The sequence below is a fragment of the Telmatherina bonti genome (assembly GCF_933228915.1).
Source record: "Telmatherina bonti genome assembly, chromosome: 24".
Classification (NCBI taxonomy): domain Eukaryota; kingdom Metazoa; phylum Chordata; class Actinopteri; order Atheriniformes; family Telmatherinidae; genus Telmatherina; species Telmatherina bonti.
The window spans coordinates 5,467,509-5,490,527 of NC_136633.1; the positions used below are offsets into that span (position 1 = coordinate 5,467,509).

The 23,019-nt window shown below is 40.9% G+C and overlaps 1 protein-coding gene across 1 annotated transcript in view; it reads right to left on the minus strand.

The window, feature by feature from the left end:
* Positions 1-8,508: 8,508 nt before the first annotated feature.
* LOC306773900 (NLR family CARD domain-containing protein 3-like) overlaps positions 8,509-23,019 on the minus strand; it is a gene marked incomplete at both ends in the record, with an annotated part of 28,722 nt that continues 14,211 nt past the window's right edge. Inside the window, 5 exon segments of the mRNA XM_079263844.1 lie at positions 8,509-8,562; positions 8,666-8,874; positions 12,823-12,913; positions 12,993-13,062; positions 20,220-20,381. Of these exon segments, the coding sequence (XP_079119970.1) occupies positions 8,509-8,562; positions 8,666-8,874; positions 12,823-12,913; positions 12,993-13,062; positions 20,220-20,381 (586 nt within the window).

A 23,019-nucleotide genomic window follows, 5' to 3' on the forward strand; every position in this document is an offset into this window, starting at 1 on the left:
GATGAGGAACGCTTTGCATCCACTCAGCATCACGTTAGTGTCAGGGGTCTGGGAGGTTCTGAGGTATTTTTCAGGATCCACCAGAGGGTGCCAGAGGAACCGTTTCTGGAGGGTGATGTTTTTCCCACAGGTGTGCAGGCCAGCACACCTGTGGGAAAAACATCAGGATTGGTGATCAACTACCCAGCACTATGTCTGGAGCTGACTGCCAGTCCTTTCTCGCTTGAGCCTTTGTGGTAAAACTCAAGCCCTCCTGTGATTTCCTGTGTACGCTAGCGTTCATGAGAAACTTTAAGTAATCCTTGTCTTTTCCCAGAAAGACCACATCCTGGATTCTCCTGAGCTCCCTGTGATTTCTCCCAGCGGTAAATCCTCTCCAACAATCACTTCTTCAGTAACCAACAATCTGGCATTTGCTTCACTGGTAATCCTCCGGATCTGATCATCTTGGTGTTGCCTGTCTACCCCCCATTGAAAAGACCTTCACTGGCTCCCACTGCCAACACCAGTCCTCTCAGATCACCTGACACCACCCTAATTCACTGCAACTCCAGACAAGTAGGAAAATCATCACTTTCCCAGAAATCCTATCCATCATTCTGTCACTCATCTATCTATCATTGCAGAGAACCCTGCCTTTGGGTCTTCTGGAACCACTCCCTTCATTCTCCAATAAAACTTATCCTCATTCTCCATATTGTGATCTTGCATGTGGGTCAAACATCTTCACATCATGACAGTTAGTGCAACACTGGTGCATGGAGATGTTTTCCTCAGCACAGCGGGAGATTTCCAGAGGCAGCACTGGACACAACGGTGGAGGCTTATCCCATGCTGGACAAGGCCAAGCTCAGAACTGTCCCTCATCTACGACAACAGTGAGTTTAAAGCTTGTAGTGGAGCAGTGCCTCTTTCATGGAGAACAACCTTCAGAGCACTTTCTCCGAGACCGTCAGCCTTCTCCAGATCCTCATGACGACACCCATGACAACGGCTGAATCTGAGAGGTGCTTCTCCACTCTGAAGAGGATCAAGACCTTCCTGAGGAACTCCGTGACTCAGGATCGCCTCAATGCTCTCCATGGAGAAGAAACTTGTGAGGGACATTCCTGACTTTGACAAGAGGGTCATTGAGAGGTTTGCCATGCAGAAGGAGAGGAGAGCAAGGTTCCTCCACAAATGAACAGAAACTTTACACAACTGATTTCCAGAGATGGGAGATTGTGCCACCATCGAGTCATCTCCATGTGTTTGTTCTGTTCAGCCACTGAAGCAGGTGATTCCAATGCTGCTTGCAGTGACTGAACAGAACAAACACATGGCATGGAGATGACCTGATGGTGGCACAACCTCCCATCTCTGCTGATTCAAACATAATGTTTGAATTGTTGTTGGAGGAATCAAATTATTTAATCTGTCCAGTTTCCGGGTTCCATTGATTATTTTGTTTAAATCATTATTACTAAATATATACGTGCTGGAAATTCAAAGAGTTTCAGTAAGGTTAGAGCCTCTTGAATGAATCTGTGAAGAATGCTTGCCTCTGAGTGGCTGGAATCAGTGACATCCACTCAAAAAGACTCCAATTCAAACATTTTTATTTGTTTGGAGAGGTAAGTATTAAGACCAGGGGAATCACCAATGGTTTGTGGAGCAGCCTCGCCTCCACCAGCAGCCCTTGCCAATGAGTAGTGATGGCCAATACGAAGCAGGGCTCCGAAGCTTGTATCGAGTAATTCTGGAAGCGCTTTGCCGAAGCGCTTGTCGACGTGTGTGTCGCTGACGTATGCAGTGACGTGTGAAGCATCATGAAGCCTCGCCGAGCATGCGGCGTCACGTGACAGGTTCAGGAAGTGTCTCGCGCTTTTGGAGCGGCATTCGAAATAAAAGGGGGGTTGAAACGCAATGGATTGCCCGTGTCATCTCGTTCATCTTGAGTTATTGGGTCCACTTTGTTGCTGTTTCAATACAATTATCACGTTTTTGAACTGTGTAATTGTTGCTATGGAACCAGCAGCCAGAAAAAGAAAAACTTCACCTGTCTGGGAACATTTTGATTTGATTTCTCCGAATAAGGTAACTACCTTATGTACAAATTCTACAAATGTTAGTTTAAAAACAGCTGTATACTGTTTGCATTTTACTAAATCTATAGCCCTCTTTTTTTTTTTTTTTTTTTCTTTTCAGGTGAAGTGTCTGTTGTGCCTCAGGGAGCTGGTGTATAACAACACCTCATCAATGCTAAGGCATTATCGGTCTTTGCATGTCAATGTGGAGGCCACTCAAGAAAATCCAGGCCCAGGTATGCCTTTTGGAAACACAATAATGTGATCTCACTGTATAATAACACATTATTGTAATGCATTTAGACAAGAATGCTGATATTGCGGAGTTGTTGGTGAATATGGTCGTTGAAGATTCCCAACCCTTTTCCTTTGTGGAGGGCACTGGCTTCAAAAAGCTTTTTGAAGCATTGGCCCCTAATTATGTTCTACCCACAAGGAAGGTAAGTACACAAAGCATTTTTTATATTTTTCTCATTTTCTTTTTAACACATTATACTTTTATTGTAGACTCTGAAAGCCATGGTGGATAAACGATACCAAGAAACCAAGGAGAAAGCCAAGGCTGTGGTCTCTAAAGCCCAGGCTGTCAGCATTACATCAGATTTGTGGACATCCATCAACACAGAATCTTTTTTGGCGGTGACATGCCATTTCATTGATGAAAGCACCAGTCTGCAGTCTGTGGTTCTTGGAGTGCAGCATTTTACTGAAGCACATTCTGCAGTAAACCTGGCAAGCACCAAAACGGCACTTATGACAGAATGGGGCATAGGGGACAAGGTCACATGCCTTGTGACTGATGGTGCACCCAACATGGGTGCCTGTGCAAGGGAGCTGCATTTGCGCCACACATGTGTTGCACGTTCCCTAAATTTGATGGTGAGAAAGGCAATGGAGAATTCTCTTGAGATTTCTGCTATCCGCAGTAACTACAGAAGGATAGTGGGATATTTCAAGAGTAGCACTACTGCAAAAGTAAGCCCTTTACATGCACCATGTGAATTGTTTTATTTGTGTGTGTGTGTGTGTTGACAAGTTTGTTGTTTTTTATAGGAAAGACTGTCACAAATGCAAGTTCAGATGAACCTTCCTGTGTTGAAGCTTGTTCAAGAGGTGGAAACTCGCTGGAACAGCACCTATTTAATGTTCCAGCGGCTATATGATCTCCGTGAACCTGTTGGTGCAGCTTTGGCCGGACTGCGAACTGACATTCAACCGCTGTCGGCAGATACTTTTACAATTATCAAAGACTGCCTCAAAGTTTTGGAGCCTTTCAATCAGGCAACGACTGAGTTGTCTGAGGAAAAGAGAGTGTCGGGGTCAAAAGTTATTCCACTCCTTTCAATGCTCCACTGTTCCCTGGAAGAGGAGGAGATTGGGATGATCCAGACAGCAGAGAGCAGAGAAATGGCCCAGTTTCTTCGAAGACAGCTGAGGGACAAACTAAATAACATCCAGTCAATGAGCATCATGTACCTGTCAACACTTCTGGACCCAAGGTTTAAAAAAAATTGGTTTCTTTAGCCCAAATAAAGCAGTGGATGCAGAGACAATACTGATATCAGAGTGTGCTGCTATTATAAGGCATCATCAGTCATCATCATCATCATCTCCATCTCCATCCACTCTATCAACATCAGCTACTCAATCTGTGGAGCAAGGTAATTAATACAGTACAATTGTGCTAATAAGTAATGTTTGTTTATTCTTTTTTTTTGTAGGAAGCAAATTGTGGCATCGCTTTGATGCAACTAGTCAGCTGACTAGAACGACGAATGTGACTGCAGGTGCCACAATGGAGGTCCAAGCCTACCTGTCGGAACCTAACATCTTGAGGAAATCAGACCCACTGAAGTATTGGGAGCAACAGAAGGCTGTATATCCAAATCTGTACAAACTAGCTGTGGCATTTCTGTGCACTCCTGCCTTGTCGGTGCCCTGTGAAAGGGTATTTTCTAAAGCTGGAGAACTATTGTACAAAAAAAGAAATCGTCTTTCTCCCAAAACACTGGATAAATTAATATTTCTAAATAAAAATGGATACCACCCCCAAATGTGCCACCATTTACTTTAAATTTTTCTTTTTCTTTTATTACTTAAAGCACTTAAGGTAATGGGCAACTGCTATGTTACAGAAACGTATGCTAGTGTTAATTTTATTTGGCTTACACCTGAAGCACTTTATTCCCATACTTACTGTTATTAGGGCTTCGGGAGAATATTTATGTGCTATTTTGTTTACCACAATAACATATGATTTTAAATCAACTTTTCTACACTTGTAGAATGCAAACACTGATAGTTTAATAGAGCAGATCATAGACATCACTGTTTATTATAGTTCATATTTTAGACATAATTGTAACCAAATATATTTATTTGTATAAAATACTTTTGTTTAAAATGGAACACTGGTAATAAGCCATTTTCTTTTTTTTATAGATGACTACATTAAGAAGTTTTGATATTTGCTGTGATGGTGTTATTTTATGGAATAAATTGTTGAATGTGTAACTTTCAATGGGAAATATCTTAATTTACTCTCTTGCATGAGCTAATGTTTACAATCTTTGCCAATTACTGGAAGTGACTGCCCCACCTAAAAAAAAATCTCACCAGCCGCCACTGTTTGGGAGAGTTTATTTTTTGTTGATCCTAATTGTAAACAAGTCTTTTGTTGCCATGGAGACTCATAACAAGTCTTGAGAGAGCCAAAAATATGCAGAAAAATCTCCCTTGCAGCACACCCACCGAACTGGCATGAAATCCTCTGGAAAAAATGGCATCATTTGAGCTAATATCTAGATTAGTGTTTGTACTTTTAAAATATCAAGAGGGCAAGTCAGAGCTACTACAATTTGCTGCCATCAGACGGCAGAGTGGAAGAAAACCAAACTTAAGAGCAAAACTTACATATGTAGTGTAATGCTGCCACCCTGTTGTCAAAAGTGGTAACATGACAAAGTGTAACAGGTGATCTGGTTTTAACCCATAAGAGTCCAGCGGGACATATACGATACATAAACTTTATTGTAAAAATGTTGCTCCAAATCCAGTTGAACACAACCTGATTGTTCAATTTAAAAAGCACTACATGAAAACCTGGACAGAGGCAGTGTTGTTCAATCTGGTATCTTCACAATTAATAATCTAATAAATGTAAAGGAGAGCAAAACTAACTCAACTGAGTCAGCAATAATCTCCTCAGTTCAATAACCGTCTGTCCAAAATAATCAGTTTTAGGCCTAAAAATTATTAGTTCTCTCATAAATAACTGATTATTTATAAAGTAGCAGCACATTTTAATTAGAAAGCTAAAAAAAAAAATCCACAGTAAACTTAATAAATGAAATACAATTAATCCTACAGTATCTAAGTTTCAGTCAGTCCATTCACGTGTCAAATGTTCATTTTAATTTAAGGAACTTGAATGAATCAAACACTAAAGATGATTTATCTCAGCTAGCTAACTAGCATTTAGCCAAAGCTTGCCGAAGCTAAGCTAGCTGAGCTAGCGAGCAGCTCTCCGTTGCTATGGATACACGCGCAGGTGTCCAGGATTCCACGCTGCCTGTATGACGTAGCGTTCTGTGTGAGGTAATAAAGACAACTTTAGAACGTCTCCATCTACAAGCAGCTCTGAAAAGCTGTCAAGAAGACTCTGGATCTGCTGGATGAAGGAAGTTTTCCTGATTTATTGACGATTTTCATTCTTCTCAGATGATAGAAGGAAAAGGTTTGGAAAAGTGGAATATTAAGGAAACTAAAGAGAGGACAGGAAAGTAGCAGAAGAGCTGCCTGCAGCTGTTACAAGGTAGGAGAGATTCAACCTCTGAATTACAAATGACATCAGAGTGAACTATTTGATGTTTCTGCTTTAATATGACTGAAATGTTTGGGGGAAAATAGTCTACATTTAACTACCTTTATATCCAGTTAAACTGTCACATTTCTCCAAACGTTTTATTTATTTTATACCACAGATGTGATGAGTCCACTTTTCTGCGGAGTCATTTAAGTGTGAACTTTCTGCGGTCTTAAATAGTTTAGATTCTACAGTTTCTATCTGGTTATGTCCCTTCTAGTTAACTGATCTCATGTCCATCTTGGAAAGATGTGCGGCTGCATTTAATCGGAACTAGTTTGTGTTTGTTTGCTTATTTAAACCACAGTTTCACACATCGAGAACATGCTCTGTGGGCTCAGTTGACTTTTGCTTTGTGGTCTTTTCTTCTTTCATGGAGGCGTTTTTCCTTCGTTCAGTGTCTCAGTAACAGAAAACTGTTATGTGATGAAAATCTAGAAAGTTTTTAACTTGTTTATTTCATGGCAGCTGAACATGAATCTCTGGAACTGGATCTGAAGTGTATTTAGCTCCGACAGCGACACATAAAAACTATGAAATCATTTCCAGTTTAGATTAAGATGCATGCTCAGTCAAATATTCAGCAGATTATATATCATGGTGGTGATCATGGCAGGATATTGGTACACTTATTATAAGGTCAGGTGTCAGAATATATTTTTATGTTCTTGTTTATCTAAAATAATCAGACACTCCCTGATATAACGGTGGGAGAAAGACTGTTTTTATTTTATTTGACTCCAAACCATTCAACACTACGTCCTGATTAATATCTTCTGATCATGACTGTAGGACATGAGAAAGAGGCGGGAGGGGGGTGTGGTGGTCAGCAACGTTTCCTCAAAGCAACAATGTTCCTGGTTTGATTCAGATTTAGTTTTATGTGGAGTTTCAATGTTCTGTCAGGGATCTCAGGCTCCCTGCTACAAAGCAAAGACATGGATGTTAATGGCTGCTTCTCCATTCTCTCTAGGAATGAGTGGAAGTCTGTCTCTCCAGATACACCTGTCCACAGTGTTCCCTACCTCTCATCTAATAACGCTCGGGGGGGTTCTGTGATACGACGAGTACAGCGTCTACAGTGATAAAACTCCTACTGGAGAATGCAGGAGTCTGTGTTTGGGAAACTGAGACAAAGAAAGCTGGAAATTCATCAGAACTGCTGCATCCTAAAGTCTTACTTGGCAGCGGTGAAACACACCTGCCTGCATGAGATACCGCTACACACACCTGTACAAGAGAGCTGATCCTACATAACAGCCAGAGGTCCAGGTCGTGTTGTTTTGGCAGAGAAGTTTCTGTCTATGTACAGTCCCAAATACTTGTTGAAAATGTATCATACTGGACTTCTGTTCATTGTGTTCTTCTGGGATGTTTATAGGAAGACCTTTCCAGAAAAGAGGCAGATCTCCTAAAATCCTTTAAGATGTTTGATTGCTGATGCAGTGGTCACTTTGTTTCCTAGATTCAAGGGTGGACTTTTAGCATTTGATGTTCTTCATTCCTAGGAGCAGCATGCATCTTTCTTCAGTGCCTTTATGTGTGCAAGTGGGAAACAGCTGACATCCGAAACTCTGAGAAATCTTTGAATGCTTTCCCTGCAGCCAGGAACTGCATTCTTCATGTGGGGAAAAAACAAACCACTGCCAAATCTCTCTTCGTCCCTGCTTCTCTGCGATGGACGGGCGGGTTCCTGATGATCATCAGGAGCACCCAGAAGAAAAGACCCACTGGGAAAATCTCACACCAATCCTGATGTAACACATCAGTTGCTGTGGAAGATTGTTTCTGTCGATGACAACAAGAAATGTTCCAGGAATTATTAAATATCAATGAGAAAAATCTGAATTCTGCTAGATAAACAGACAAAAATTAGCTGAAGAGATTCAGATCAAATGTTTTCATTCTGTTGAACAAGTTGAACTGATCACACATACAGAGAGAAACATGGAATTACATCTTTACAAATAATCAATGAGAAAAGTCAAAGTCATCAGATTAAAGATGAAAACGTCCAGAACCAGTTTAATGTTCAGACATTCAAACAAAAAGAAAAAAGTTTCATAGAAAATTCTACTTTTTCACATGTAAAGTCAAACATTTCCATACAGGATGAAGAAATAAAGATCTTGATGAATAATAAAACAAAAAGTCCTTTTAAGATGTGAAAAATCCATAATTAAACATGGAAGCATGTAAAAGTCCAAATGAAACAAAAACGCCGGGAGGATTTTCATTCAGCATCATGAGGCGACACTAACTGCAGCTGAAAACAGCATCCTGATACCCAGCATGAAGCTTCGACTGGAAACGTGGGTCCTGGAAGTAGTTCTGCTTCCGTCTTCACACACTGAAGAGGAAGAAGTTCCCTACAAGCATTCAGACCAGTTTCTCAATAAAAACAGGTTGAGAATGAACCATCCGTTCATCACCTTCTGGACCCAGATAAATGGAACCAGTCCCCAATCCAAACCCAGCATACAGAGGACGAGTGAAAGTGGTGGTGGAGGTGGATCAGGGCGTCAGAGGAGACGCTGTAGAAGGACACAGTCCCAGCAGGCTGGTCCACATACACTGCTACTCTGCTAGAGACAGAGGAAGGGACATCTGTGTCTCTGCCTTTGTCAGAGACTGAATAACCAAAATCACGATGGCATTTCAGACTCCAGCACTGACGGACTTTATCTCCAGACACAGACTCGCCTTCTGTCCTGCTGATTTCTCTGTAACTCACTGCTATGGAAACGACTCCTCTCCACTCCACCTCCCAGTAGCAGCGACCAGTCAGAACGTTTTCACACAGCAGCTGAGGATCAATAAATCTGTCTGGATGACCAGGATATGGCTGACAGGGAAAACCTGATGTTGCCTTCCTGTTGTTGTCAGACAGCCGAATGTATCTGTTCACTGTGTTGTTGACGTCGATGGTGAGTGGACAGGAATCTGATGGAGAGAACAAACACAATCCCGCTGCACTTATTGATCTATTGACACTTTGATGTGACTGATGGAAGAGAGATGGGACAGTGTGAGGATGGCTGAATGTGATGAATCCAGTGGAAACACACTTACACTTCCTCAGACCTGGTCTCAACCATGCTTCTCCAGCAGGCCACCCTGAAAGCAGAAAGGGGGGGGGGGGGTTAGAGCATGCTAACATGGACAAGCCGACGACTAAAAAGATCAATGTTCCTGATATCCAATCACATCTTTTACCAAATGGAGTAAATCAGAGATGGAAACCTTCATCAGCAAAGCTCTTTATTTCTTCTTGAACTGCAGGTGTGAGGAGAGCAACTTGCATCCTTTTTATGTGTGTAGCATCCTGCTATATTGTTTGTTCTCATTAAAGCCTCAGTATGTTTCTCCTTTTATATTCCTGTAAAATGTTTGTTGTCATGGTTGCACTTTGCTACGTTTTATCAGTCTGAACCATTCAGACGTTACTGCTCTGTACTGATATCTGTGTCAGTGAGTATCAGCCAATCTTTGTTTAACAGGAGCAGCCTGATCACCTAATTTTATCACAGCTTTGAACTTCATTTGCAGCAACTAGTGTCACCGAAACATATTTAGGCCTTCCACATTCACAAATAAGTTGGCCTAAATTTTCACAAAAAAAACCCAAAACCAAACCCAAATATTAGTTATTTCTCATGTCTTTCCTGGTTAGTGGCTGATTCATTACCAGATGTGTGTGAAACATTTGAAATCTCTCCTTAATGGCTGTTTATTTGCAAAGTTGTGTATTAAATTTTTTAGCATAATGTAGCATTCTTTGAGAATTGTCTTAGACTGGAAGGAATTAAAACGCATCCCAGTTCAGCTGTCTGGGATCACTGCCTGAAGAGAAAATGGTTAAATGTTTTGCATGCAACATTTGGCCTTTTGCAGTAATACTACAACAATGTGGAGATGCCTTCAGACCAAACATCCTGATGTCTCCATCAGTCCCAGTGCAGCCCACTGCTGCATCAAGCCAGCACTCTGCTTATTGGATGTACAGTAACTATATTCAGCATCAGAAACTCTTCATCCAAGATGTAATTGTTAATTCATTTTATTTATCACATATTTTCTTTTTAATTTATCTTTTTAGCAGCATTCCCCCTCCCCACTTTGTTTTTGTTGTTTCCGGACAGGGAGACCTAAACAACTGGTTGTTGACCAGATTGTAAAGGACTCACAACCCTTCACAGTGGTTGACGACAATAACAGTTTCAGGAATTTCCGAAGAAACTTGACCCAATCATGTTCTCCCATCCAGAAATACACTTTAGTTATGCTGAAGTCCATCCCGCCATGCTGACATCACTATAAATGAACTAATTTAGTTACAACAGACCAAACAACTCAGGACACATAAAAATGTTGCAGTTTATTGAGTTCAATATTTTGTAATGACATATTTTGGCCACTAGGTGTCACTGTGGTAGTGTGTTCCGAATGGTCGATTATTTTCTTTGAACAATCCTTCCAAATTATTCGACCTCATGAACGTTCCATTTCTGCCATCACTAGAATTATATAAAAAATGAACTAATGATACAGGCTAGGACATAAATTATGGCACCCTAGAAAAAACAGAAAATAATGTTACCAAACGGCCGTGTTAGTCCAAAGTCTATCCACTAATCGGCATCACAGGTGTCTACAATGATGTAATCAGTCAGTGGGTCTACACATAGGGCTACAGGTAGTCACTGTGCTGTTTGGTGACATGGTGTGTACCACACTCAACATGGACCAGAGGAAGCAAAGGAAAGAGTTGTCTCAGGAGATTAGAAAGAAAACTGTAGACAAGCATGTTCAAGGTAAAGACTATATAAGCATCTCCAAGCAGCTTGATGTTCCTGTGACTACAGCTGCACATATTCAGAAATCTAAGATCCATGGGACTGTAGCCAACCTCCCTGGACGTGGCTGCAGGAAGAAAATTGATGACAAATCAAAGAGAAGGATAATACAAACAGTAATAAAAGAGCCCAGAAAGACTAAAGAGATTAAAGGTGAACTTCAAGCTCCAGGAACATCAGTTTGAGATTGCACCATCTGTCGTTGTGTAAGCCAAAGCCGACTTACTGGGAGACGACCGAGGAGGACAGCAGTGTTAAAATAAATCATAAAGTCCGATTGGAATTTGCCAAACTGCATGTTGACAAGCCACAAAGTTTCTGGGAAAGTGTCCCACGGACAGATGAAACGGAAATGGAACTTTTTACCACAAAAGCTCCATGTTGATAGATGGAAAATGAAGCATATGAAGAAAAGAAGACTGTGTCTACTGTGACAGGAATTTTCCGAACAGAAATGTGATGGTCAGTGTCAGAAAGCTTGGTCTCAGTCGCAGGTCATGGGTCTTGCAAGGAAAGGCAAGTTTATTTCTATAGCACAATTCAACAACAGTGTGATTTAAAGTGCTTTAAAAAGACAATAAATATTAGAAAATAAAAAGCATAATTTTAAAAAAAGAAATAACATTAAATGAAGAAACATGCAGGTTTGGACTGGAAATGAATTTAAAACAACTGAATAAAAACTACTGAAATGCAGCTGAGAACAGGAGGGTCTTTAACCTAGAGTGTTTCAGCTGATCTGAGACTTCCTGGGAGTTTGTTCCTAAACTGAAAAAAAAACCTGAACCAGATGTTCTGAGGGGTCTGGTAGGTTCGTAATGGGCAGGAGGTCCTGAACCATTCAGAGCTTTATAGACCAGCAGCAGAACTTTAAAGTCTCTTCTCTGGCGAACAGGCAGCCAGTGTAAAGACCTCAGAACAGGACTGTTGTGGTCCACTTTCTTGGTTTTAGTGAGGAGCAGCAGAGTTCTGAATGAGCTGCAGGTGTGTAATAGATTTTTTAAGAAGACGTAAAAACACTGTTACAGTAATCAAGCCGACTAAAGATGAAAGCCTGGACAAGTTTTTCCACGTCCTGCTGTGTTTTTATGCTTAATATAGGACAGGATAGTAAGCTGACTTTGTTCTTGCCTTAATGTGTTTTTCAAAATTTAATCTGAGTCCATCACTATACCCAGATTTCTGGCCTGGTTGGTGGTTTTAAGGTGGATTGCAGGGGTAGGCAACTCCAGTCCTCGAGTGCCAAATCGATGGCTAATCAGCAGACTTTTGCAGAGTTTGATGTCAAGCTCTGCACAAGTCTGCTGATTAGCCATTGATTTGAATCAGGTGTGTTGCAGCAGAGAAACTCCTAACATTTGCAGGACAGTGGCACTCGAGGACTGGAGTTGCCTACTCCTGGTGTCCTCTTCCTTTCATTCACGTTTTGCTTTCGGCATGTTTGCGACATCACAACAGTCACTGACGATGTAAGTCACGATTATAGTGAGGTTGAAGAGAGTGTAGATGTAAATGACCTTTTCTGCAAACGTTGATTTGCTCCTGTATATGTTTACTCTCTTTAAAATGCCCGTTTTTTTGTTCTTAGCATGATCGGGAATTAACACTGTTCAGCTAGCTGAGTTGGTCTGATTTTAACTTGGATTTCTTTAAGTCTACATGTGTATGTTATGTGTATGTTCTGTCACGGCACTGATTATTATTATTTGCTTGATACTGATATTTTTATTTACGATGAAGTGTTTCATTAGAACACTGTTTAATTACCACAATATACATTGGTAAATTTGGTTTGTTTTTGTTAAATATTTCAGAAACTGCTTTGAAAATGAAAGGCACTGCTGAATCTACATGGTTCAACAGTAAACCTTAAACTCCATTGATGAATCACATGCTTTCTAATTGAAGCCCTGCAGTGGTCAGTTAGATAAAATGAGCATCAGCGGTTGTAATCCTCAACAGAAGGTCCTTTGAGCCGGAATTGACTGCTGCAGGATATGTCATCAGAGGAAGATACAGCGCCCCTTCCACATACTGATATAAGAGAGCGACATGTAAGGCACCAAAGCACCTAGAAGACTACATCCTTGCCTATCATCATCGTGGACTTGTCCTTTCTTCCCACACTGACAATGGAGAGAATGAGGAGCTGAGAGGAGCAGCAGCCGCGGCCGACAGAGGACAAGCAGATGCAGGTTTTCTTACCGATACCAGCAGAGCTTCATATAGTGGCAGTTCAGGTGATCCACTGAGCACCGCATCACTCAGACAACTTCTGGAATCCATATCCAGGAGTGAGAGGGAGGTAAAGGCCCAAAATAGCTCACGTCACCAATACACTCCGGCAATATGAATATCGACAATGTTGTAGCCAAGAGCTGCTGGAGCATATTACATTATTACTACAGGAGAAAGAGGAAACTATGGGTGTTTCTCAATTCAGAGTTTGCACACTTCCAAGTGCGCAGACTACGCAGGCAAAGAAGTGTTCTGCCAGTAAAATGGACGGCCTATTTGGCGTACCCATAAACCCATAGTGCGCTGGTCCTCCGTTGCCTGGCAACTCCATATGCCAAGTTTATCTAATTACTGATCCCATTCTTCCACAAAAAGACACAAAAATATTTTAAAATGACAGAAAATGGTGCCAGTAATTTGAATTAGATTTATTTTCCTTTTCCGTTGTGTCTGAATGACCAACATGAGGAGGAGGCGGCTTAGATGAGCTCTCCTCTGGCTGACATCGCATCCTGTCAAGCTGAAGTTAACTTCAGTGGAAAATAACCCTTGTTAGACACATATACAGTCGTCCTCATATGTATTCATACCCTCCCATTAAAGGAGAAAAACTGCTGCTTGGGAAATAAGATGAAACTGACAATAGTAATAATAAAGAAACAGCTATTATTGAAATAATAGCAACTGTGAATGCCCATTTATTGAACTATGCTGAATGATTGAAATGAAATTGTATAAGAAAGTATAAGACATTGAAAAAAGAAAAGCACTACTGATATTTTTTCTAAATGCCCCACATCAGGATTGAACCAATGAACTCCTGTATTGAAGCACATTGACTTACTCAATATACCACTAGTACTCTTAGTTGCACTTTTGAAAAAGCGTTTTGATTTTTTCCAATTGCCTTTTTTTGTGCAGGATTGCAAAAACATGTGCGAGGTTGAACTAAACTCCAGTAAAGATGTGACAGACGTTGTGCAATGTAAAAAACTTTTTTTTTTTAAAGTTGTTTAAGATTCATCAAAGTGTTGAAACGTTGCAGGGACCATTGTTGGAACAAATCCTTCATATTTAACTGTGACATTTGCAAATAAATTCCTTTGCCCCTTAAAGTGTGCAGCTGAGACCAATAGTTCACATTAAGCAGTCTGCAGAACCGCACGCCATCAAGCAACAGCCGACAAACGACAACAGAGCTGTATGTTAAATGCTGCATTTGAACACAGGTACAGGTACACATGTCTTGTATGTCTACCTGTGTACCGGTGCACAAAATGGACCAATTGCTGAGCTGACTTCTGTTTTGTCCAATCACTGGAGAGGATTTTAACATTTGGCAAAAATGTGAATAACTTGAAAAGTTTACAAGTTAGAAAGACCAAAAGTCATAGCACATATCTCCTGAATGAGCTGAACAGTTTGATATTTAAATGGTTGAAATGAGACAAACAGTGTAGGAGGAGTAGCCTGCCAAACATTTTGCAGGAAAGACAGTTGGGACGGGAAATTGATGAACCAGACACTGCAAACTGGTGCAGAGCTCTGAAACCTTGTTGAAGCAGTTTTCAGCTCATTATGCAAAAACTGACCAATCGCTGTGCTGAATTTCAAGCCGCATTTGGTTGGAAAGACTTTCATCCAACACAAGGCTGAATTAGTTTTTTTTTAGAAAAAGTTAAATATCTCAAAAACTACATAGATTTGAAACGACAAAAGTTGTAGCACACATCTCCCGAAGGAGCTGCAGGATTTGAGATGTGAACGATTGAAATGACCTGAATGGTGCAGGACTAGCAGCGCGGCAAAGTTTGGCGGAATAATAATAAAAATGGCCGAGCAGGATCTCAATTATGTGAATGACCCCATGTGCATTCACATTAATAAAAGTGTTATGAAAACCATGACATTATTTTCTTATTCTGGTTCAATAGAAAGATTTTTTAAAAAGCAAACCAGCATGATAAAATGACATGTTACATCAGTCAAACTAATATATATTTTTTTAAATGCTGTTTTGTTTTCACTCCAGTCAGGTGTTTTCTGTTCCTCCCAGTCAGACTTCTGCACCTGTTGACAGGTATTTTGTCCCACTGTTCATCAGAAAAATGCTATAATTTGTTCAGGACCAATTTGTTTTTTTCTTTAACTAAGTTAAATGACAAAACAGTGTCTTATATCACTGAATTATAATTTAGGACATTTTTAATGATTGTTCCTTATTTCAGTCTCCAGTTATCTGAGTGACTGTAATAAATTCAGTCTTTCCTTTAATGAAAAGGGACGAAGACATCTGAGGACGACTGGAATGAAATTCATTTGTGGTTATTGGACACAATGCCACTATCCTACCAGCTTGTCTGCTGGGACAAATATGTGTGTGTATATGCATAAAAATAAATAGTCTGGCTGGTGTGGCAGCACTCTGCTGCTCATTCTTTTCTATCAGGCGTATTGCAATTCTGGGATAGGAGAGGGTGCATAGGATACATCTCTTGTATCCTTTTAAGATAATCTGGAGCCAAACGAAGTGCAGATTTGAAGTGTGGACTCGAAGGAACCTTTGAAGTGAGAAAGCACTTGGCGCGCCACTATGATGCATGCAGCCGACAAATTCATACTTGGAACTGTGCAGATCCTGAATTGAGAAACACCCAATGTGAAGGGTTCCACACCCTCAATTCAACCACAGTCACCACTACGCCCCTTCAAACATCCACTCTCCAGAACATTCCCCATCAACTGGGAAGCGGGTGGATAATGAGCCTCCTACTGGAAGACACACGTCAGCAAATGTCACTTCAACCTTAGAAGAAAAAGCTGAACTTAGAGACTGTGTCCCTATAATAGCAGGTTATACATCCAAGCTCTCCAATGCACTCAAGTTCCCGTTAAGCATATCGTATGGGAGAGTGACACCAGCTTCACCTACGCAGCAGCCCATAAAGCCAGTTCCCCTGCCACCCCAGGTAACAGAGTTATATCACAGGGAGGACGCATTTACTTCCAGACGCCCACCTCAGCAGCTCTTAGCAACTACAGCCCTGTCTTACAACCCCACAGCTCCATATTATAGAGCACAAGCATCATCAAGCTATCCCCCATTGCAGTCCCTTTCAGTGCATAGTTTGCCTCAATATGCACCTTGGCCGTCAGCCTAGGTAGTGACTAACAAGCACCCAGTTGTTTCATCACAGTTACCAATAAGCAAGACTACAGCCCCACAGAACTTTGGCCTGCAACCATGCTCTATGTATGGTGTGCCCAAGCCTACAATCCCTGATTTCACTACAGATAGTGAAAAGGAGTTGGCTAACCTGAAGTGAGCCCTGGATAACCTGCATGAGCCCTATCCCGAACTGACTGAGAAATACAAATACCATGTTCTACTCGAACACCTCAAGTTCCCACAGGCACAAATGATTAATGCAGCGGTACCAACCAGAGAGACTTGGAAGTAATGGGAAAGGAAAAAATCACCTTCAAGGGCAAAAATCAAACTATATCAGTGTACCATGGTACAGAGTCTGTTCAACTGAGCAGCTCAAGCAAGGCCACAACAGCCGGAAGCAAGAAGCCACTGAAAGTACACTGTATCTTCTGTGACAGCAAAGAACATTATATCAACCGCTACCCCAGCATTAAAGTACAATCCACAGCAAAGATGGACAGGTGGATAACAGATGGTAAACGCTGCTGGAGGTGTGCACGTGCCCATACAACAGAGTCATGTAACCTCAAGAAACCTTGCAGTGAATGTGGTGACATCCATCTCCAAGTGCTCCACATTGTCGCTCAGTCCCGTTCTAACGACCTACAGTCCAGACACTCTGAGAGCAGAGTAGCACAGCCTGCAGCAACGTACTCCTCAAAGTGGTTCCCGTCCTCTTACACAGCAATTGAAATTTAGTAGAAACTCTTGCGTTTTTGGGTGGTGGGGCACAACGAACCATGATTTTACCAACAGCTGTCCAGCAGCTCGGGCTGAATGGGGAATCCGAGACCCTCGCCTTACGCACGGTACGGACAGATGTCACACACTTCCAAGGCTTGAAGGTTAACTTTGGAATCTCCCCCAAAGGCAACCCACGAAAGCGTTTCAAAGAGCAGGGAGCATATACCACAGCAGGTCTAGATCTAGTAGATCAAACCTATCCTGTACAGATGCTGCAGAAACTATGTCCGCACTTGCGAGGCATCCCAACGAAACATTCAACAAAGCACTAGTACTACTACCATTAGTACTACTTGGTTCAGATCATGCACCTCATGACAGCCAAAGAACCAACCCGCAGAGGATCCAGTCGTGGATCCACCCAGTTCTCCAGTCGTTGGAGTAACATTGTGGTCAACTGTATCAAATGCAACTCTGAGGTCCAGTAAAACTAAGAAATTTTTCAATCGTCTGTATACAAACATATGTCATTAATAACTTTGGTCAGAGTGGTCTCAGTGCTGTGGTGCTGTCTAAAACCTGACTGGAAGACATCATAGCTGCTGTTTGTGTTAAAAAATCATTTAGTTGATGAAAAACGGCTTTTTCAATAATCTTACTTAGAATTGGAAGTTCTGAGATTGGCCTATAGTTGGTCATTTGTGTCTTGTCTAGATAGTTCCTTTTTAGCTGATGCGCGATTACAGCTGTTTTCAGTGACTCTGGAAAGATGCCAGAAATTCACAATCTGTAACAGATCTGGCTCCATGAGTCTCCTTGAGAAAACCCTGTGGCCCGGATGTCCAAACAGCAAGAAAAGGAGTTCAGCTGATACAAGACATCCCCGAGATCTCTACTGTTAATGGGATTAAAATGTGTCATGATGTTTCAACTGGTTTTCAGTGGACACAGTATATTTCCTGAAACTGCTGATGATTAACTAATTGCTTGTCTAATACTCTGTTGCTTGAGATTACTTTTTTATATATTTTTTGAAGCATGGTTGAAAAGCAATATCTGAATTTCATTTGTCAAATATCACACAATGTGATATGCACATGATTTTAATGCTCGGCCAACCAACTTCAACTAGGGAATTAAGATGTGTGTATTATCTGGTAATTTGTTTTTCTTGTCTATATGTTTCAGTTACAAAATGGAAATTGCAAAATATAAGAATACATAACGATCTTCAGTGACAACAAGAAAAGCAAGCCTTGTATGGAGAACTTTAATATTTGCTGCTTTGTTCGTTTGCTATCTAACTTCACACAGGCATGTGTCGTGAGGACAGCACAAAACCTTTTCCTGTCAAAATGAAAATAGCTGAAGTTTTTCATTGCATAAAAGCAGGGAAAGGCACCACTTTACACGTCACAGGACATAGTTTTAGAAAATTATTCAATAACAGATCAGACATTTTCATAAACAACATAAATGATCCCTGAGAGTCCAGATGGAGTGAGAGCAAACTGTTCAACATTGCTGGCAGCAGAAGAATCAGTGGAAGAGGTCACAAATGCTGCAGATCAATTCAGTTAGAATATTGATAGAGCTCAACAAAGCTTTCCACACAATAACCATAATCAATAAGCCTGATGGGGTCATTGAGTGTGGTGCCGTTCCATTTTTATCATTAGTTTTGATATTTTCTACTTTTTATTATTACTTTTATTATAATCTCTCAAATGATAGTTTACTTAGCCTGTTGTACAGGGATCTTCAATCCTTGTCGCTGAGGGCCGGTGTCCTGCAGATTTTCCTAGTGTCCCTGCTAGGATACACACACACGTCTATATCTATCTATCTATCCATCCATCCATCCATCTATCTAATGTGCTGCTGCTATACCACAGCGTGTCTGACTGTGGCGCCGATCGTTCTGTTACTCTCCACTGTGGGGTGGAAAAAGGAGTGGCCCCGACCTGTCAGTCAGTTCCCTTTAGAAGTTGCCAGGCTCATGAGGCGATCATCATCACTCAAAATTTGCTCACTCCAGAGTATCCATGCACCATGTCCACCAGCAGGGACAGAGTCCATGTCCAACAGCCGAGACAGGTAGACCATGTCCACTAGGAGATACGCCGCTGTGCGGATTTACACATTGCGATGCATTTTATATTCCAACCATCACTTCATGTTCTGTACATCTGCAGGCGGAGGAAATACCCTGATCAGTTGATGATGAGCAATTTTGTACTGCAACCATGTCATTTAAATGGTAATTATTCATTTAGAACTTTATTATGCCAGCATACTGTATGACCTATTGATTGTGTGAACTGGCTTTCATAACATATACTTTTGAAACTTTTGAAACTTTGTTTCAAAACATATATTAGTGGGTAACATTCTTTTTAATAACATATCTGATTTAAATGTAGATTTTTTTGTGGTGGCGTAACAATATCAAATATGCATTTTCTTCAGTTTTTCAAATAATCTTAATGTACAACATTTTGTGTGAATGTTTATATTTGATTTTGCACAAATGTCTCAGATTTCACACCATTTCTTTGGCTTTGTTTTCCTGCAGTTGCTATTGCCATTACTCATTTCTCCGATTTTGAGCATATAGCAGGTCAGAGTTGGCGTGGAGGCCAGGATATTTTGATGCCAAGTTGTGTTTTTATAAATCTCAAAAGTTTACTATAATTAGTGTATGCAGGTTTCATGCGTGTGACAACTTTATAAATGAGGCCCCAGGTCTGATGTAGTCTATTTTTCCAAAAATTCTGTGGAATTGCCCTTTACAGATATTTTGACGTAAACGCTGACTACCACATTGTCATTGCTTCACTATTTTGGGGGATGTTGGACCTAGCTTACACAGTCAGAGGTGTTAATAATATTTAATTAGACAATAAGCGTTTGGAGTTGGGGTTTTGCAAAAGGTCAACTGACTATTTGTTAAATCCCGGTCTAACCGCCATCAACCAATCATATGTTAAGCAACAGTAATTAAGAAGGAAATGTCTGGCAAGCTTTCTTTTCGTGTTAGGGAAGCAGATACCCTCCCCACCTTTAAGACTAGACAAAAAGATAAGCTATAGGACTTATCTTTTTGATAAAAAAAAAAAAAAAGACAGACGGGGAAAAGTGGACATGTAGGGAAAAGAGGATGCTTAGTAATCCTCTGTAACTGTTCATTAAACACTCATATCCAGCTTGAAGTAGACAGACTGAGTGAAGCACAAACAAATGTCTGCAGATCTTCCTCCCCTGTCAGACACTGTGTGACTGCAGCAGCCTCTCCATACCTGAGTCTGTGTGGATCCTTCAGTGCAGCCATCAGCAGCTTCACCCCAGACTTTCCTGGATGGTTGTAACTCAGGTCCAGATGTTTCAGATGAGAGGGGTTGGAGGTCAGAGCTGAGGTCAGAGACGCATAGCCTTCCTTTGTGATCCGACATCCTGACAGGCTGCAGAAAACAACACGTATGACACAACTGCGCTGCTGAACATTTCTACACATCATTACAACAGAAGGGGCCAAATTCCTTTGCGTGAAATGGACCCAAAAGTAGCACAAGTGATTCTGGTAGGAAAAACAGTCTTAACACGCTGTCAGGAAATTGTTGCAGGGGAGTACAGCCAGAATGGAACCCAGGTCTGCCATGTGCCAGGCAAGCAAGAAACCACAGGACCAAGAGAGGAGACAGGAAATACAGGGGATCATGAGCACAGAAATACAAGTGCTTATGGGAATCCTCCTGGGAAGGGGTTTAGATGAGGGCTAGGTGCAGATTCAGATCATGGGTTAGACAAGAAAGCGGTGGTCAAAAGCAGATTAGGTCAATACCGGGATAGCAATCCTGGGATAAATGTTGAAGAGTCAGGCACGAAGGCTAAAACCATCTGGCAAAGAGTGGTGTGACGCTGCCTAATACTGACTTAACAGAAGCTGATGATGACACCTGCCAGGTTCATTTCCCTGCTGCAGATGACAGCAGCAGGTGAAGGAAGGGAAGCTGATGAGAAGTGTGGCTGAGCAGCAGGGCAGACTGTGACACTTTTGGATCTTGTCCAAAGGTAGCCGGGTTTTTGTAAAACTGAATATCTTCCCTCCTCCAGCCACTAAAACAAATGAATCCACACGACCTTGTTTATCAAAAACAAATCCATCCACATATATCGACATAAGCGTGTTGTTAAGCACATTCATAAGCCTATCAAACCTTTAGACTGCAGTAGCACCCTAATCCTATTAAATCAGAATAACTTTCCATTTCACAATGAGACAACGTATGCCTCCAACATGATATGGTTAGGTGGTGGAAAATAATTGTCCTTAATGTTGTCCTTTGGTGTTGGTAGTTTATGTGGAGCTGTGTTATGATGTGGTTGTTTGTTTTTTCCTTGGTTCAGGTTTCCTGTTTTATTTTGTAGTATTTCCTGTTTGGTTCCCTTGTTTGTTGTTTAGCTTTATTGATTTCCTGTTCATTGAGTTCACCTGGTCTTGTTTCAGTTCATTCCGTTCACCTGTGTCTCGTTTTGTTCTGTGTATTTATACCCCTCAGTTTCTTTCCTTGGTTGTTGGTTCATTTGTTAGTTTTGCCCTCATCTTGTCCCGGAATAAATCTGTCTGAGTTCTGCATACTGGCTTCCCTCATCTTTGCAATTGGGTCCACACCACATCCCTACCGCCCCGTGAGAGCTGTATCTGAGCTTGTAAAAACAAACACAAGTGCCTGGACAACAGAAAGCCATCACAGTTACAAGGACGTCCATGCTGGTCTAAATGTAAAAAAACCGTAATGTGTTCAGTAAGCAGTGTGCCTATGGTTTTGTTTTGAAATGGCCAGACCAGAAGTCTGGGCTGTGTTGTTGGTGAAAGTTTGACTGCACTAAATAATCAAAGACGCCAGTTCCACAGAACTTCTTTGTGTTCTTGTTTTTAATAATATAAAAGTATAGGTGCATGAACAAGACCCTTGGTTACATAAACAAAGTCACACATGTGATGTCATGGCATTTTCTGTTACAGACAGTCACGTTTAAAACCCCAAAACCCTGGTTATATAAATGTCCACATTCAGACGTGCAAACAGAGTATTCACACATCTTTACTTTGGTTGGATGTTCCTAAAATCATAGTTTGTGAACGCATAAATCTCTGTTTTGGTGCGGATGACAGGCCAAATCTGAGAGAAATATATTTGTTTGTGAGATACCTGCTACGTTTGGACAAGGCCTCAGATGTGCTTTTCTCCAACACTATGAATAATTTAAATGACTTGCTACCTGGTTTCTGCAGAACTGGGTGACTTGCAGATGAGGAAATTCAGTCATTTGACTGAGGTGTATTGGAGAAAAGACACATTTAAAAGTTGCAGACAAGGACTTAACTCGGGCCGTCCTGCTCTACAGTGTGCCATTCTGACAGAAATCTTCTTCACTACAGTCTACTTTTTATTTGTGTAACATTTAAATATAAATTACTTGAATATAAATAATGTTTGAATATAAATTATAATGATTAGATATAAATTATATTCTAAACCACAATGAAACAGACATAAAAACAACACCAAGCATAAAGAAGCAGCAGTTTTAATGAAACTGACGATTATCTGTGAAAATTACACCTGTTTAATTGGTTTTCTCTATTCTGTCATAATGTACAGAAGAAAACCTGGTTAAAATAAAACAGAGAAGAATGAGCTGGACAGAACTGGAGCTCCAGGGTGCTGAAGGGTGAAGTGATTTGTTTGCTGATTAGGGGAAAGTTCAAATAAAAGTAAAAGTAGTTGAATTTTAGATAATAAAATGAACATATTTTTTGGGATTGAACTAACCCTAGTGTTTTCAACATCTTATTCACCTAACCTTACAGCAGGGGGGAACCTTTGCACCCTTCCTAATAGTTTTCCATGTGTCCTTGTTCCAACACACCAGATTAAGATTCAGAATTACTGTGCAGATCTTGATAAGCTGTTGGATCCATTTGATATGAATCAGTTGGAGCATGGAATACATGGAACATGTATAGATGGAAAATATGAGGAATTCTGGCCCTTGAAGACCAGCTCTCCTCATGCCTTCCTTAACAGTTGTTTC